Source organism: Caretta caretta, chromosome 1 (assembly GCF_965140235.1).
Source record: "Caretta caretta isolate rCarCar2 chromosome 1, rCarCar1.hap1, whole genome shotgun sequence".
Taxonomy (NCBI): domain Eukaryota; kingdom Metazoa; phylum Chordata; order Testudines; family Cheloniidae; genus Caretta; species Caretta caretta.
Window position 1 is genome coordinate 188,244,974 of NC_134206.1, and position 12,600 is coordinate 188,257,573.

At 42.1% G+C, this 12,600-nt stretch overlaps 1 protein-coding gene across 5 annotated transcripts in view; it reads left to right on the forward strand.

The window, feature by feature from the left end:
- Positions 1-84: 84 nt before the first annotated feature.
- DCAF6 (DDB1 and CUL4 associated factor 6) overlaps positions 85-12,600 on the forward strand; it is a 176,367-nt gene continuing 163,851 nt past the window's right edge. For 2 of the 5 annotated variants that reach the window (XM_048869730.2, XM_048869741.2), the window contains exon 1: positions 86-338. In XM_048869730.2, coding sequence (XP_048725687.1) covers positions 245-338 — 94 coding nt within the window. In that variant the 5' untranslated portion in view covers positions 86-244. Of the gene's footprint in view, positions 339-12,600 lie in introns of all 5 variants that reach the window. The other 3 variants (XM_048869758.2, XM_048869750.2, XM_048869720.2) reach the window with 2 other exon arrangements.

Sequence of the window (12,600 nt, forward strand, 5' to 3'; positions counted from 1 at the left end):
ATGGCCACGTTCTCGCGATAGGTGTAAGTCTCGAGCGCTGTGAACGGGGCAGGGGCGGAGTCAGGGGCGGGGTGCGATGGGGGTGGGGAGCGGAGGAGCTGCCGCTGTTGCTCGTTCCTCGGCGGCGGGCGGGCGGGTGTGTGCGCGAGCGAGCGAGCACCGCGCGGGCGGCCGGGTCTCCATGGTGAGCGTGGGGGGCGGCTGCCGCCGGCGGAGAGTCTGAGCCTCCCCTCCCCGCGGTGCCATGTCCCGGGGGTGCTGCCCTCACCTGCTGTGGGACGTGCGGAAGCGGAGCCTGGGGCTGGAGGAGCCCGGTCTGCTGCGGAGACACTACCTAGGTGAGCAGGGGGAGGGGCAGCCGTGGGGGGCGGGCGTTGCCGGGCGCTCGGAGCTGCCGGGCGCTCGGAGCTGCCGGGCGCTGGGGGGGGGACGGGGACGGGGACGGGGACGCTTCGCCCCGCACGCGCGCCAGAGGCGACAGTGACAGCTGAGCCCTTCCCCCTCCAGCTCTGGGGCGGGGCGGTGTGTGTGTGTCGCACACGTTGTGGCTCGGCTGGCTCCCCCCCCCCCCCCCCCCCCCCCGCGGCCCCGGTCACTGTGCTTTGGTCAGTGCCCTCCCTGCGGGCCCCGGCCTCTCTGCGGGCTGTTGAGAAACCGCTGCCCCGAAATGTCAGTCACCGCGTGAAAAGTCAGGCCCCGGCCCCTGGGTGGGTCCCCCGCGTCTAAAGGATTTTGCGGGGATAGGAAGCAGGGGCGCTGGAGCCGATTGTGTCGTGAGGCTGCTGAGAGCCATTGAACTCCACGGCCAACGCTGTTCTGTGATGGGAACCACTTCCAGCCGGGGGGTGCGGCGGCGTCCCCGCACCCCGACTCCCCGCACCCATGGTGCGAACCCTCCTCAGCGGGTGGAAACGTAACGCCTCTCTGCCCGTCCTCGGCTGCCTGGCTCTGTCTTTCCTTTCCCGTCCAGAAAACGGACCCAGGGGGTAATAAAGCGTCTCAGTCCAGTGACAAAATGCTTTGCATGCTTACTCTGAACAGTCAGAGAGCCTTGTCTGTGGCAGCTAGTGCAACTTGCGGTGAAGTGGCTCAGGAGTTATTGACAAAAGCATGTGAACACCAATGCTACTGTGATTGTTTTTGCAGATTGTGTCTCTTTTTGATTCCTTGAGCTGGCAGTGCTGCTCAGATGACTTTTGAAACGATCATCTTAAAACAGCTGTTTAATATCCCTTTACTTGTGTTAAAAACATCTCAGGATCATTAAGAAGGGTAGCTTTTAAAAATGCCACTTAATTCTCACCCATTGGTGCTGTGTGTTTGCTCTTTGTATTTTATTCATCTTAGACAATAACATTAGATTAGTGAGTTTTACTTTCTAGCTCTCATATATTACCCAAATGTTGCTGCTGTTTTAAGTTTCCAACACCAGTGTTTTACTACAAAATAACTTGAAATTTTAGGGTGGGAGGAAAGCCACAATTATTGTGTTAAGTTTTGTACTCACCGCACCCCCCACCCCCCCCAAAAAAAAAGTTCTTAGGAGAAGGGACAGGTCTTCTCTGTTTGGAGCTCAGTTGTGCTAGGCACTATACAATCTCTTTTAGGGCCTCTAGGTTATGCTGGAATAGTAATAGGAATATAGTATTCCTTTAAATTGGGTACAGTAAGGCCACTGGAGTGAAATTTTACCTAAACACCTGTGACTTTTTAAATCAAAGAACCAATTTAAAAAGTATAATGCTCTCTTTTTGTGAAGAAGCATTATATTTCTATGGCTTCCGTATATGATCTGCTCTGGTTTTCAGTTGGTTTTCCAGAGAAATTTAAGGTGGTGTTTGACCTAGTAAATTCTCAATATTTGTAACTGTCTCCCCTTGTGTCATACCTTGACAACGGTAATCAGCCTAGAGCATGGATATGGTGATAGAACTTGAATACCCAGGTGACTTGGTGCTTATAAAGGCCTATAAAAAAACAGTGCCCCAGTTTGAAGAGGGAATGGGAGCAATTTGGTGGCAAAATTAGACAAACTAATTTGTTGAACTTCAGGAGATACTGCTAGACCTACTGTTTTTTTCCCAACCTTTTCCTGTAGAGGTTGAATGGGGATATAAGTGGGTAGAGAGGAGTCAATTTTATTTGTAAAATGTTAGGAGGTTCCTTATGGATGTTTGTCCAATATAACTTTTGTATATGTCTTTTTTAAAAAAATGGAAAGTACAAGCCCTTGGGTTTTTTTAACAGTTTCTAATTAAATCAAAAAGTTTGATAATTTTATAGTAATGGTTAGTATTTCAGTGAGATGCCAGTCCTATGTAATCTTGCTAGCTGGCTTCTGTTTCTAGTTGCTCAGTCCTTACTGCAAACTTACTGTAAGGTGCTCCAAAGAAGTGCAGACCTTAACTGCAGTTCAGTACTAGAGTGGACCAGGACATATTTGAATTGTACCCAAAATGTTAATTAAAAATAAGTGGTATTCAACTCCATTAAGTCATTGACACACCTGCTTGGTTTTGTACCAAAACCAGAAATTATTGCTAATCAAGGTGCTACTTTTTTTATGCCGTAATCACTTTTTGGTCTCTAGTAAAACTGATCTTAATCAGAAGGACATATCTGCGATTAACATGCATTTGATCATGCACATACAGGTCTCTTCTATGGTTCAGCAGGAAACTGGAATAAGACCACAAACTCCTTTCATACAGGTTATGGCCAGACAGCCAGTAGGTGGCGAAGATTATTGGTCCGTAGTGATATAGACTGACTTAGAGGTGAAAGTCTCAGTAATCTTCTAAGGACCACCTGATCATCCATTCCACCACTCTGATATTCTACCAGACAGAACTCTTATTCTAAAAACAAAAAAAAACACACACTTTGTCTTGTTGTCTGTATAGTAATATATTGTTAATCAGTGGTGGGCAGCCTGCAGGCTGCACATGGCCCATCAGAGTAATTCGCTGGCAGGCCTCAAGACAGTTTGTTTACATTGGCATGGCCGCCCACATCTCGGTGGCTGCGGTTCGCTGTTCCCGGTCAATGGCGTTGCGGGAAGTGGAGCGGGCCACAGGGATGTGCTGGCAGCTGCTTCCCGCAGCTCCCATTGGCCAGGAACGGCGAACTGCGGCCACTGGGAGCTGCGGGCGGCTGTGCCAATGTAAACAAACTGTCTCGTGGCCCGCCAGCGGATTACCCTGATGGGCTGTGTGCAGACCGCAGGTTGCCTGCCACTGATGTTAATGCTTCAGGCCTTGAATGTACTTTTCTGTAAATCTATTGAAACTGTTTTGGGTAAACAATCAAAACAAAAATGGATTATCCTATTCCCTTCTGCCCCCAAACCCCATTGTTAATATATTGCCAAATGTATTGTTGGTAATGTGGTGTGAGGAAGATGTGTGTGTCTGTGTGTCTATTATATGTATATGGTGTGTTGGGTCTTTCATTTACAGTAAAAGCTGTGCTATCCATCCCTATACCAACCGGAAAATTCTGTATACCGGCATTTCTAATCTTCCTAGAAAGTCTGGTTAAAAGTCTGGTTGGTGTGGGGCCGGCAGGCTCCCTGCCAGGCTTCGTGTGGCTCCCCAGAAGCGATGACATGTCCTTGCTGTTCCTAGGTGGAGGAACACCATGAGGGGTTCAAAGTGTGGGAGAGGGTGTGGGGTTGGGGGGTGGGAGGGATTCCAGGGTGCAGGATCCAGGGGGTACTCGCCTCGGGCAGCTCGCCGCAAGTGGTGACCTGTGCCTGCTGCTCCTAGGCAGAGGAGTGGCTAGGTGGCTCTGCACGCTAACTCTGCCCGTAGGTGCTGCCCCAATGGGTCCCTTTGGCTGCAATTCCCCGCCAATGGGAGCTGTGGAGCCAGCACTCGGGGCAGGGTGGGGGCAGCACACAGAGCCACCTGCCCCACCTCTGCCTAGGAGCATCTGGGACAGGTCGCCGCTTGTGGGGAGCTGCCTGAGGTGAGCACCCCACACATCTGGAATCCCCAGCCCTCTTCCACGCCTCAACCCCCTGCCCCGAGACCCCTCCCACACTCAAACTCCCTCCCAGAGCCCCCTCCCACGCCCCAACCCCACACCCTCTCCCGCACCCAAACTCCCTCCCTCTTAGGTAACTGGCATTTTTCACTTACTGGCACCCTCCCATTCTCCTAACATGCCTGATAAAACAGCTTTTACTGCATATGGTAATATTTCCCTGTAATCTACAATCTAGTGAAAGATTGGAGAGGGTGGTGCAGTCTGTAATCCTTTCCCTATTAATTTTTACTTAAAATGCCACTTGGCTTGTTCTGAAAGTCTAGTAATGGGCTGGCAGTCAAATGACCCATACTGCCTTACAGTGATTGGGAGCTCCAATAGTAAACTTGGTTCATCTTCAGCACCTTAGGTTGACAGGTTGGATTGCTACAGTAGCTAGTCTAACAAAGATATCTAAGTTACATTGTACTGTCCTATGTAGATTTCCCACAGGAGGAATTTAGGTGTGCCAGGAAACGGAGGTTGATCTTGAAACGTTTCTAAATAATTGTCCCCATTGTGTCCCTCTGAAGTCCTATAAAACTCCTGATGGCATTCTGAAAGAGGGGCTTCTGCAAGGGTGAGTTTGTGGATGTGTGTTTGAGCGGCAAATGCCTCGAAGGATCCCATCTGCAGTGATAGAGGAGACAATCAAGCCCATCATATCACTGCAGTTATACCTGCAGCTGTGATTTTGTCAGCATTGCAAGTTAATTAGACTCAATCAGTGGTCCTATTTGAAATCTCCGAGGAAGACAAAGGTGCTGCAAGAAACTATTGGTGATTCATTAGGTGGCACTCTCTCCTCTGTGTCATCTTGGTCAGTGTCCTAGTAGATGAAATTGTGCTGCTGGGAGTGCCATCTCTTTGATGAGATATGAAACTGAGGTCCTTTCAACTTTCAGTTATTAAATATTTCTTGGCGCTTTTGCAAATGTAGAATAGTAAATCATGGTATTCTATTCAAATTCCTTTTTGGATGATTACTCTGTCTGCTGAAAGGCCCTCTGCAGTTTTAATTAGATGCAATATTATTTGCCACCTCTAGACCTAAACTGTTCATTGTTGGTGTGTGGTATTGTAGTGCGCTGTGAAACAGCTGACATGGTGGTAGGATTTTAGTGATGAATGAAGTCAGTGCTCTTAAGATAGGCTGATACTTTAAAATGCTTATATGTTAAGGCATTTTGGAATCTTCAGAATCAAAGCAGCTATATAAATGTGATATCTTGTATATTTTAGAATCTTTAATGAAAAAGTAGCAGCAGTGTTGCCTTGCAAAGAGGAAAACAGATTAATAATTTGTTGGAAGTATTCCATATTACTAGGGTCTACTTGCTTTTCTGTGGGAGGGATAGTGCTGCTGAAGATTACTTTGAACTCTATAATGAAAGACTTCTCTTTATAAACTATTTGGCATTGGTGATAATTCACAGCAAATCCATACTCTGAAATACTAAAATATTTTACAAACAGAAATTCGTTACTAGTTTGTTATTCAGAATGATTCTCAAAAGCGTCTGGCACACTATTTGGCACAGCAATAAACAAAATAACAGTCTCCCCTCAAATATTCGAATTTATTACCTTTTCTTCTTCTTTCCTACTTTCTTTCCTCCAGCTAATCTGGAATTTTTAAGTTTGCCAGATATTTTTGATATGATGCAACACCTCATAATCTCTGGTTTTTGTGTTTTGTTTTTTTAAAAACAAAACCGTACTTTGCTAAATTCTGTACTTGAAGGCATCTGTTTTTGTTTACCAGAGGGAGACTTTAATATTAAACTATTCCTTTGTGGCTCTTGGAATATGCAGATGGTTTGAAATCTATGAAATAACTACTGGAATGTGTGCAGTTCAGTGCACTGGGATCAGATCTGGGCATTTATCTGGTAATACTTCAGTTGCTGGTGCCAGGGAGAGAATAGCAGATGTCTTCTCTTATACATAGACCTGGAAGATAGGACTGGCTAGCCAATTTATATATGTGGTTAGCTGGTCCTGTCTATACAATAAAGAACTGTGGTAGAACCTGTTTGCAGCCTAACACCCCACTGGCATTAATTTGAATAAAAAATAAAATATACATAATGTACACAAACCAGTGTGGGGGGTGGGGGAAGAAAAGGAGGACTTGTTCTTTTCTTTTTGTGGATACAGACTAACACGGCTGCTACTCTGAAACAGGTGGGGGGAGAGTTGCTTTGTTATTTTTCCTCATATACTTCTGGCAAGTTAACTGCTCTTTGAAGAAGAACCATCTTCAGTGTCTGATTACAAGGATTCCAATGATTGACTGCTATTTTAATGTGAATGGTGTTGGTCCTGATGTGTAGCATCCTCCACTGCTCTTTGGCATGTGCCCAGAATACTAGCACAGCAGTGATATATTGTGGTATATACAAAAGATTTTCTCAAATAAAAGTAATTGAGGATTTCAGAAGGACATAACTCAACTTCCCCCTAAAGTTGTTTTATCAATAATGTTCACTGAACAATAGCAATGAGTGCAGCCATATTTGGGCATGCCAGATGGTAATTAGAAGGCAAACAGGGAATCTGAAAGAACATATAACCTAAAACATGAACATATATTTAAGAACGGAATTTATTTTGTTTATCAGAGACAAGAAATTTGTGATAGCATTTGTGCATTCTGTGGACTTCCAGGGATTATGTAGGGCTCTTAAGGAGCATAGTGACATTGCTGAGAAGCTAAATGACTACTTTGTATCATTCTTCACCACAGAGAATGATGAGGCAGTACCAACATCAGGCATACTCTTTTCAGTTAATAAAGATGAGATATAGTCAGTGACTAGACTGTCAGTTTGCTTCTGCACCTCCTTGTTTTACACCATAAAGAGTGGTAAATCATCAGGACCTGTTGATATTCAGCCAAGAGTTCTGAAGGACTTAATGAAGAGGCTGAAGGAAAGTCTACGCTACAAAATGAAGTCGACCTAAGTTATGTGGATGCATCACCACCACAGTAATCGAATCAGTTTTACACGTCCATACTATGTTCCTTGTGTTGGCAGTGCGTGTCCTCACTAGGAGCACTCACACCGACTTAACTGCCAGCGTGGGGCATTGTGGGATGATTTCTGAAAGGCAGCAACAGTCAGTGTAAGCAGGGCAGTGTCTACAGTTACACTGCTTTGACCTGACTACATCAGCTGAAGCACTACGCCTCTCGCGGAGGTTGAGTTATTAAGTCAATGTAATAGGCAAGTTACATCAGTGGGAGCTCCATTTTAGTGTAGATGTTTACAGAGTTAGGTTGAAGTAAGGCAGTTTATGTCAATCTAACTCTGTAGTGTAGACCATGGATGAGTCACTAATAAATCCTGCCATATAATCTCTCACTAAAATCAGTTACTATATCAGAGAATAGAATAATAACAAATGCTACACCTATATTTTAAAATGTGTTGGGGTACTCTTTGCAATTACAGACCAATAAGCCTTATTTTAATGCCAGGAAATTTAGCAGAAATTACTAAATATATTAATTTAAGTTTTTAAAATAGTATAACATGGCAAAACTAACAAAGCTTCTATAAAGGAAAATTGTGCCTTTAATATATTAGAATTATTTTAGCTTGGCAACAAAATAGGGCATAAAGGAAAACTGGCTGATATATTTTAAGTCCCTACCGAGAGATTGTATCCTCATGTGTATGCACAAAGTGGCAGAATTAATGTTGCATGAGCAATCCTGGTTATGGTATTTCCTAAATTTTCTGTTTGTCTTGGCAGTCTTCATATGCTTATCATATAACATTGTTTACTGTAATAGAAATATATAAAATGATGAATGAGAATGAAAATGAGAAAATTGAGTCCTCTATTTATCCTTTGTCATAAAACAGAAGGACATCCAACAAAATAGATAAACTAAAAACTGATAAAAATAGATGGATAATTTAAAATTTTTCTCAGTGCATAATTAATCTATGGAATATATTGCCACCAAATATCAATGAGGATTCAGAAAAGGATTTGACATTTACATAGCTATTGTAAACATCTCCAGCTATATCTGAATGGACAAAAATGTATAAGGGATATAAACCCCATGCTTCAGGATCAAAGTGACCACTGAAGGATGGAAGAAACTTTACTCATGGCCAGGTTATTCCATTTTGTGACCATACATTTCATAGGTTTTTATGCACTGGGTGGTTAAGTTTAATTACTGATTAATAAAATAGATGAATAATTTTGTCTATTTCGTTGGATGTCCCCTTGTTCTTTCCTCTTAATCCTTCTTGCATCTTTAGCACCCAACCCCATAGTTCTTTGTAACCTAGTTCTTGCCAACCCCAAGCATTCAAAAATCATGAGTGAAGCCCCCCAAAATCATGATATCTAAAAAATAATGAATTTTGGTTTCTTTGCCTTCGGGCCTTTATGTCTTTAGGGTTTGTGTAATCAAGCTTTTTTCAGTAACCATGTGGGCTAGAAATTTACTTTTAAAAGAAAGCTGAAGTTGTCACAGTCACATGCTCCAGGAGTTGAGTATTCAAGAATAACACCAAATACCCTGAGAATTATGATTTAAAATGGTAAGAATCCACCACTGCTAACACTAGTGTGGATGTAGGATCTGAGCCTCTGGGTTAATATGTGTACAGGAAACAACCCCGCTTCCCACTTTGGAAGATGAAGATGTGCTCCAGCTGCATTTCTGCTGGGACATTTTGCATCATCTTATGGAGTTAGTTGAGCTCATAATCAAGAATGGATGACCCATTTCTGATAAAATAAAGACCCTTCCCACTGGTACTTTCATTCTTTTTAGAACCAAGCTGCTTTAAACCTTTTTTTGAGGTTCTGAATTGTTTAGAAGTTACGGGGTTTTATGTGAAAGACCTGTTCTTGCAAGATATTCAGACCAATTTTGCCTACCCCAGGGGTTTCATTAGTCTGGATCTTTATCTGTAACTTGGTGGAACTAAACGGACACTTGGAACTTCTGAGTTCACTTGTCCTTACCCCAAAATTTGATGTCAAATCAGATTTTTTTTTTTTGAGTGGAGGAAGAAAAGGGAATTAAGAGGGAACCTATAATGGAGAGATTATAGTGCCACAGGAGAGAGGTTTCTGTAAAGCACGTTCAGCTCATGGTATATTAAAAGCTGTTGAATGAAAGCTATAGCACAACATATTTACCATGAGCAGCAATAGGTCAAAATGTAAGGAGTCTTCAAAAGGTGATGAGCACATGTAGTATTTAAATGGATAAAAGTGTTGTAGGATACCATTAATCAGGCTACAAAAATGAAAGTGAGGCTACCTTTCTTTATGGTTTATGTAAATAATAAGTTTTATCTCAAAGTAAAAGTTTTAGGTTGTCTTATGGAATAATAGTGATGCAACCACCACCATTAATATAGCAACATTAATTTGAAAAAAAGCTGTATGTGTTGTGATTGATGCGGGTTTGTTGCATCCTGTGGACTTGGCTGAATTTTGCATTTTCTGTACGATGACCTGGATGTTTTGTTCGTCACTCTGGGAATTCAGACCAGACAAACTCCTGCAGTGTAATCGAACTTGCCACACTTCAGCAAACAGCACAATTTTTATTTTGGTTGTATTTGTTTTATTAGTGAGAGTTTAATGATGCCAAATTGAGCAAGGGCTAGTGCATGCAAATGTTTAGTAAGCTTCCTCATGTGCCTCTGTCAGTACATCTTATCTTGCTAGACATGCCATGGCATGCTGGTGTCCTTGACCAAAAACCCACTTTTTGCCCCACATGCACGCTGTCAGTCTCTTTTGCTTCTTTGTACTTTGGAGGTATTTAGTATAGTTTATAAAGCACTTTAGAATCACTTATGGTTAAAGGCACTATTTAAATTAAGGGGTAAAATATGAGCTATGTACTGAATGAGAAAGGAGAACTCAATATATAATGTACTTGTTGCAGTATCTAGCCAGTATATGAAAGATGCTGAATTGTATGATAACACTTCAGCTAACAATGGGATTTTCAAATGCACTCAAGTCACTTGGCAACGGAAGTATTCAAAGTCAAAGGGACCTATGCTTCTAGGTGACCTAGGCTCTGATTTGCAAAAGTACCTACGCTTCTTTCCCTATCAGAAGCATTCATGGAGTGGGTATCGCTAGTATTTTGGCACTGTGTTATTCTAGGCTGTGAATATGTCCATCTGAAGTAAAACTAGGAGGAAATGACTAAAAGCTGCTGAAACTATTGCTGGTTCAGTTTTCTATGCTTCAGAAACTCAAGAGTAGTGTTTTTTTTTCCTAATTGAATAGTAATGTTGCCATCTGTGATTTGACATGGTCAATTATGCAAGTATTTGCCTATTTTATTTTTAAAAGGATTATATTTTCAATTCTATTAATAAAACTTTACATGACCAGCATTAATGGCTATTGTATGGATAAAGATCTGGGCACAGAATTGAGAATGAATTGCCTAAATTCTATTCAGTTCTGAGATGTGAATGTATTTTCTTCACATACTTCAGATTCAGAATAGTCTCAAACAAGAGGCTGGAGAGTTTTTTTCCCAAAGTTTTTACTAACTTTAAATGCATTGCATCATTGGAAGTTGCAGCCTTCCACCGAGTCTGTAATGAATACTTCTAAAGAGAGTTTTTTATACAGAAAGCCTATTTACTTTATACATAATTTTCTACATCTTGCTATTGAATGTTTGACAGCTTCATGGTTTATTTGCACCTTCATCTTGTAATGAATCCTGTATACATATAAACTGTCTCCTGCTGAATCTCGGATGTTCCCAAGTGTAGGCAAGAGCTGAGTGTGAATGGGGAGCTACCAGGTTGGATCACTAAATCTAGAGCATGGGCCTTACTGGGCCGTTAAGAAGGCCTTTATTTTTCTCTGTGAATCTTTCTCGGTCTCCTTTTTGTGAAGCATATAGTCCTTTAAACCATGGCATTCAGGACAGCTGAACTGAATTTCTCTTCAGGGCAGCACGAATACTACTGCTGATTGGTCAACAGGTGTGATCTGGGTCACAAGAAGATTGTCCTTGCCTGCATTTGTTTGAGGCAATGCTCAGTGCACATATGCAGACCCTGCCAGCTCTGTGTGAAAGTAACCACTGAAGATAAGTATCAGCAGCAGTAAGGAAAAGGATGAAAATACTTCATGCAACTGTATCATATTCTTATTAGTATATTGTGTTGATATTCTCCATTTTTGTTAGGAACTAACCCACAGTTCAGCTTGACTTAGAGAAAAATATGCTGCAATGTCTTACGAAGTGTCTGTATCTCTAATGAGGGGCACTTTATAAGTTACAAAAAAATAAAACCCCCATAGACTCGTGGGATGAATGTACACAATTTAATACAATAAATTCCTTTTAAAAATAAGTAAAAATAACTGGATTATAATTAAAGGGAATGTCACCAGATAGTTGTAACTGGACCCAACCTTTGGATCTCTATCTGCCACCTCTCCTTGGGATGTGGGACTCCCCAGTCCAACTGTCGTAATCCCTGAAACCTGTATTCTGACCTCCTGAACCTCCCCAGTTGCCTTGAATGCTTCCCAAGAACTCCACCCATTGAGCAGTAAGGTTTATAGTTTAACTCTTGAGGATGTGTGGCAGATAGAGCAAGAAATCCTAACATTGCAAAGAAAGTTCTTAAACACACATGCTTTACTGATAGCACAGGAGAGTTACATAAGTTTAAACTCTTCAACTTCTCTTCCTCTCCAACCACCATCCTCACCATTCCTGAATGTGTTTGGTCAATGTCCTTGGGGAAGAAGGGCCAAGCCCCTCTTTTCCCATACTCCTTCAGCTATAGCTTCTGTTTCTGGAGGTGGAATGGCTCTCCTTGCTTTAGATTTTGTGTCTCAAAAGCAGGCTGAGATTCCTTTTTCTATTATCTTCTGCTGAGGATTTTCCTTGCTTCAACCCAAGTCAGTGACTCTGCTGGTAGCAACCCCACTGACCCACCAGGGTAGGCGTATTCAATGTTGATGCCCCCTTGGTGTCCCTGTTACAGTTTCTGAGATGTAGTCCATTCCTGCTACAAAAAAGATGATTTTAATCCACGCTCATAAATGATATTTTACAAAACAAAAAGCAATTAATAAATTGACACACATTTTCTCTACATTGTCAGAAGGGATGCTTAAGCCATTGTGCTAATTCCATTTTATGGACAAACTTTCATTTTAAATTCTAGTAAACATATAGAACATTCACTAATGTGTTTTTTCCTTCTTTAAATATAAGCTAATGATAATTTACTATAATTTACCACCCACAGTTTTGTCTTATTGAAGCTTTTGTGGAACCTGGTGGGACCACAAAATATACATTTCGGGGAGCAAGGGTTGATATTTTTTTTTCTCAAGTCCACAATCAGTGATGGAAAATCATTTGTACTGATCTTCCAACTAAGCACTTTTGTAACTGTGTCCCCCATGTGTTACCTCACTAACCACTAGAGCTTAATGTTTGGCATTTGAATATTGACATTGTATATTTCCACTGATATAAAACATTTGCTTGTGGGTCTGGTAGCTTGTGAAGCATTAGACCTTAAC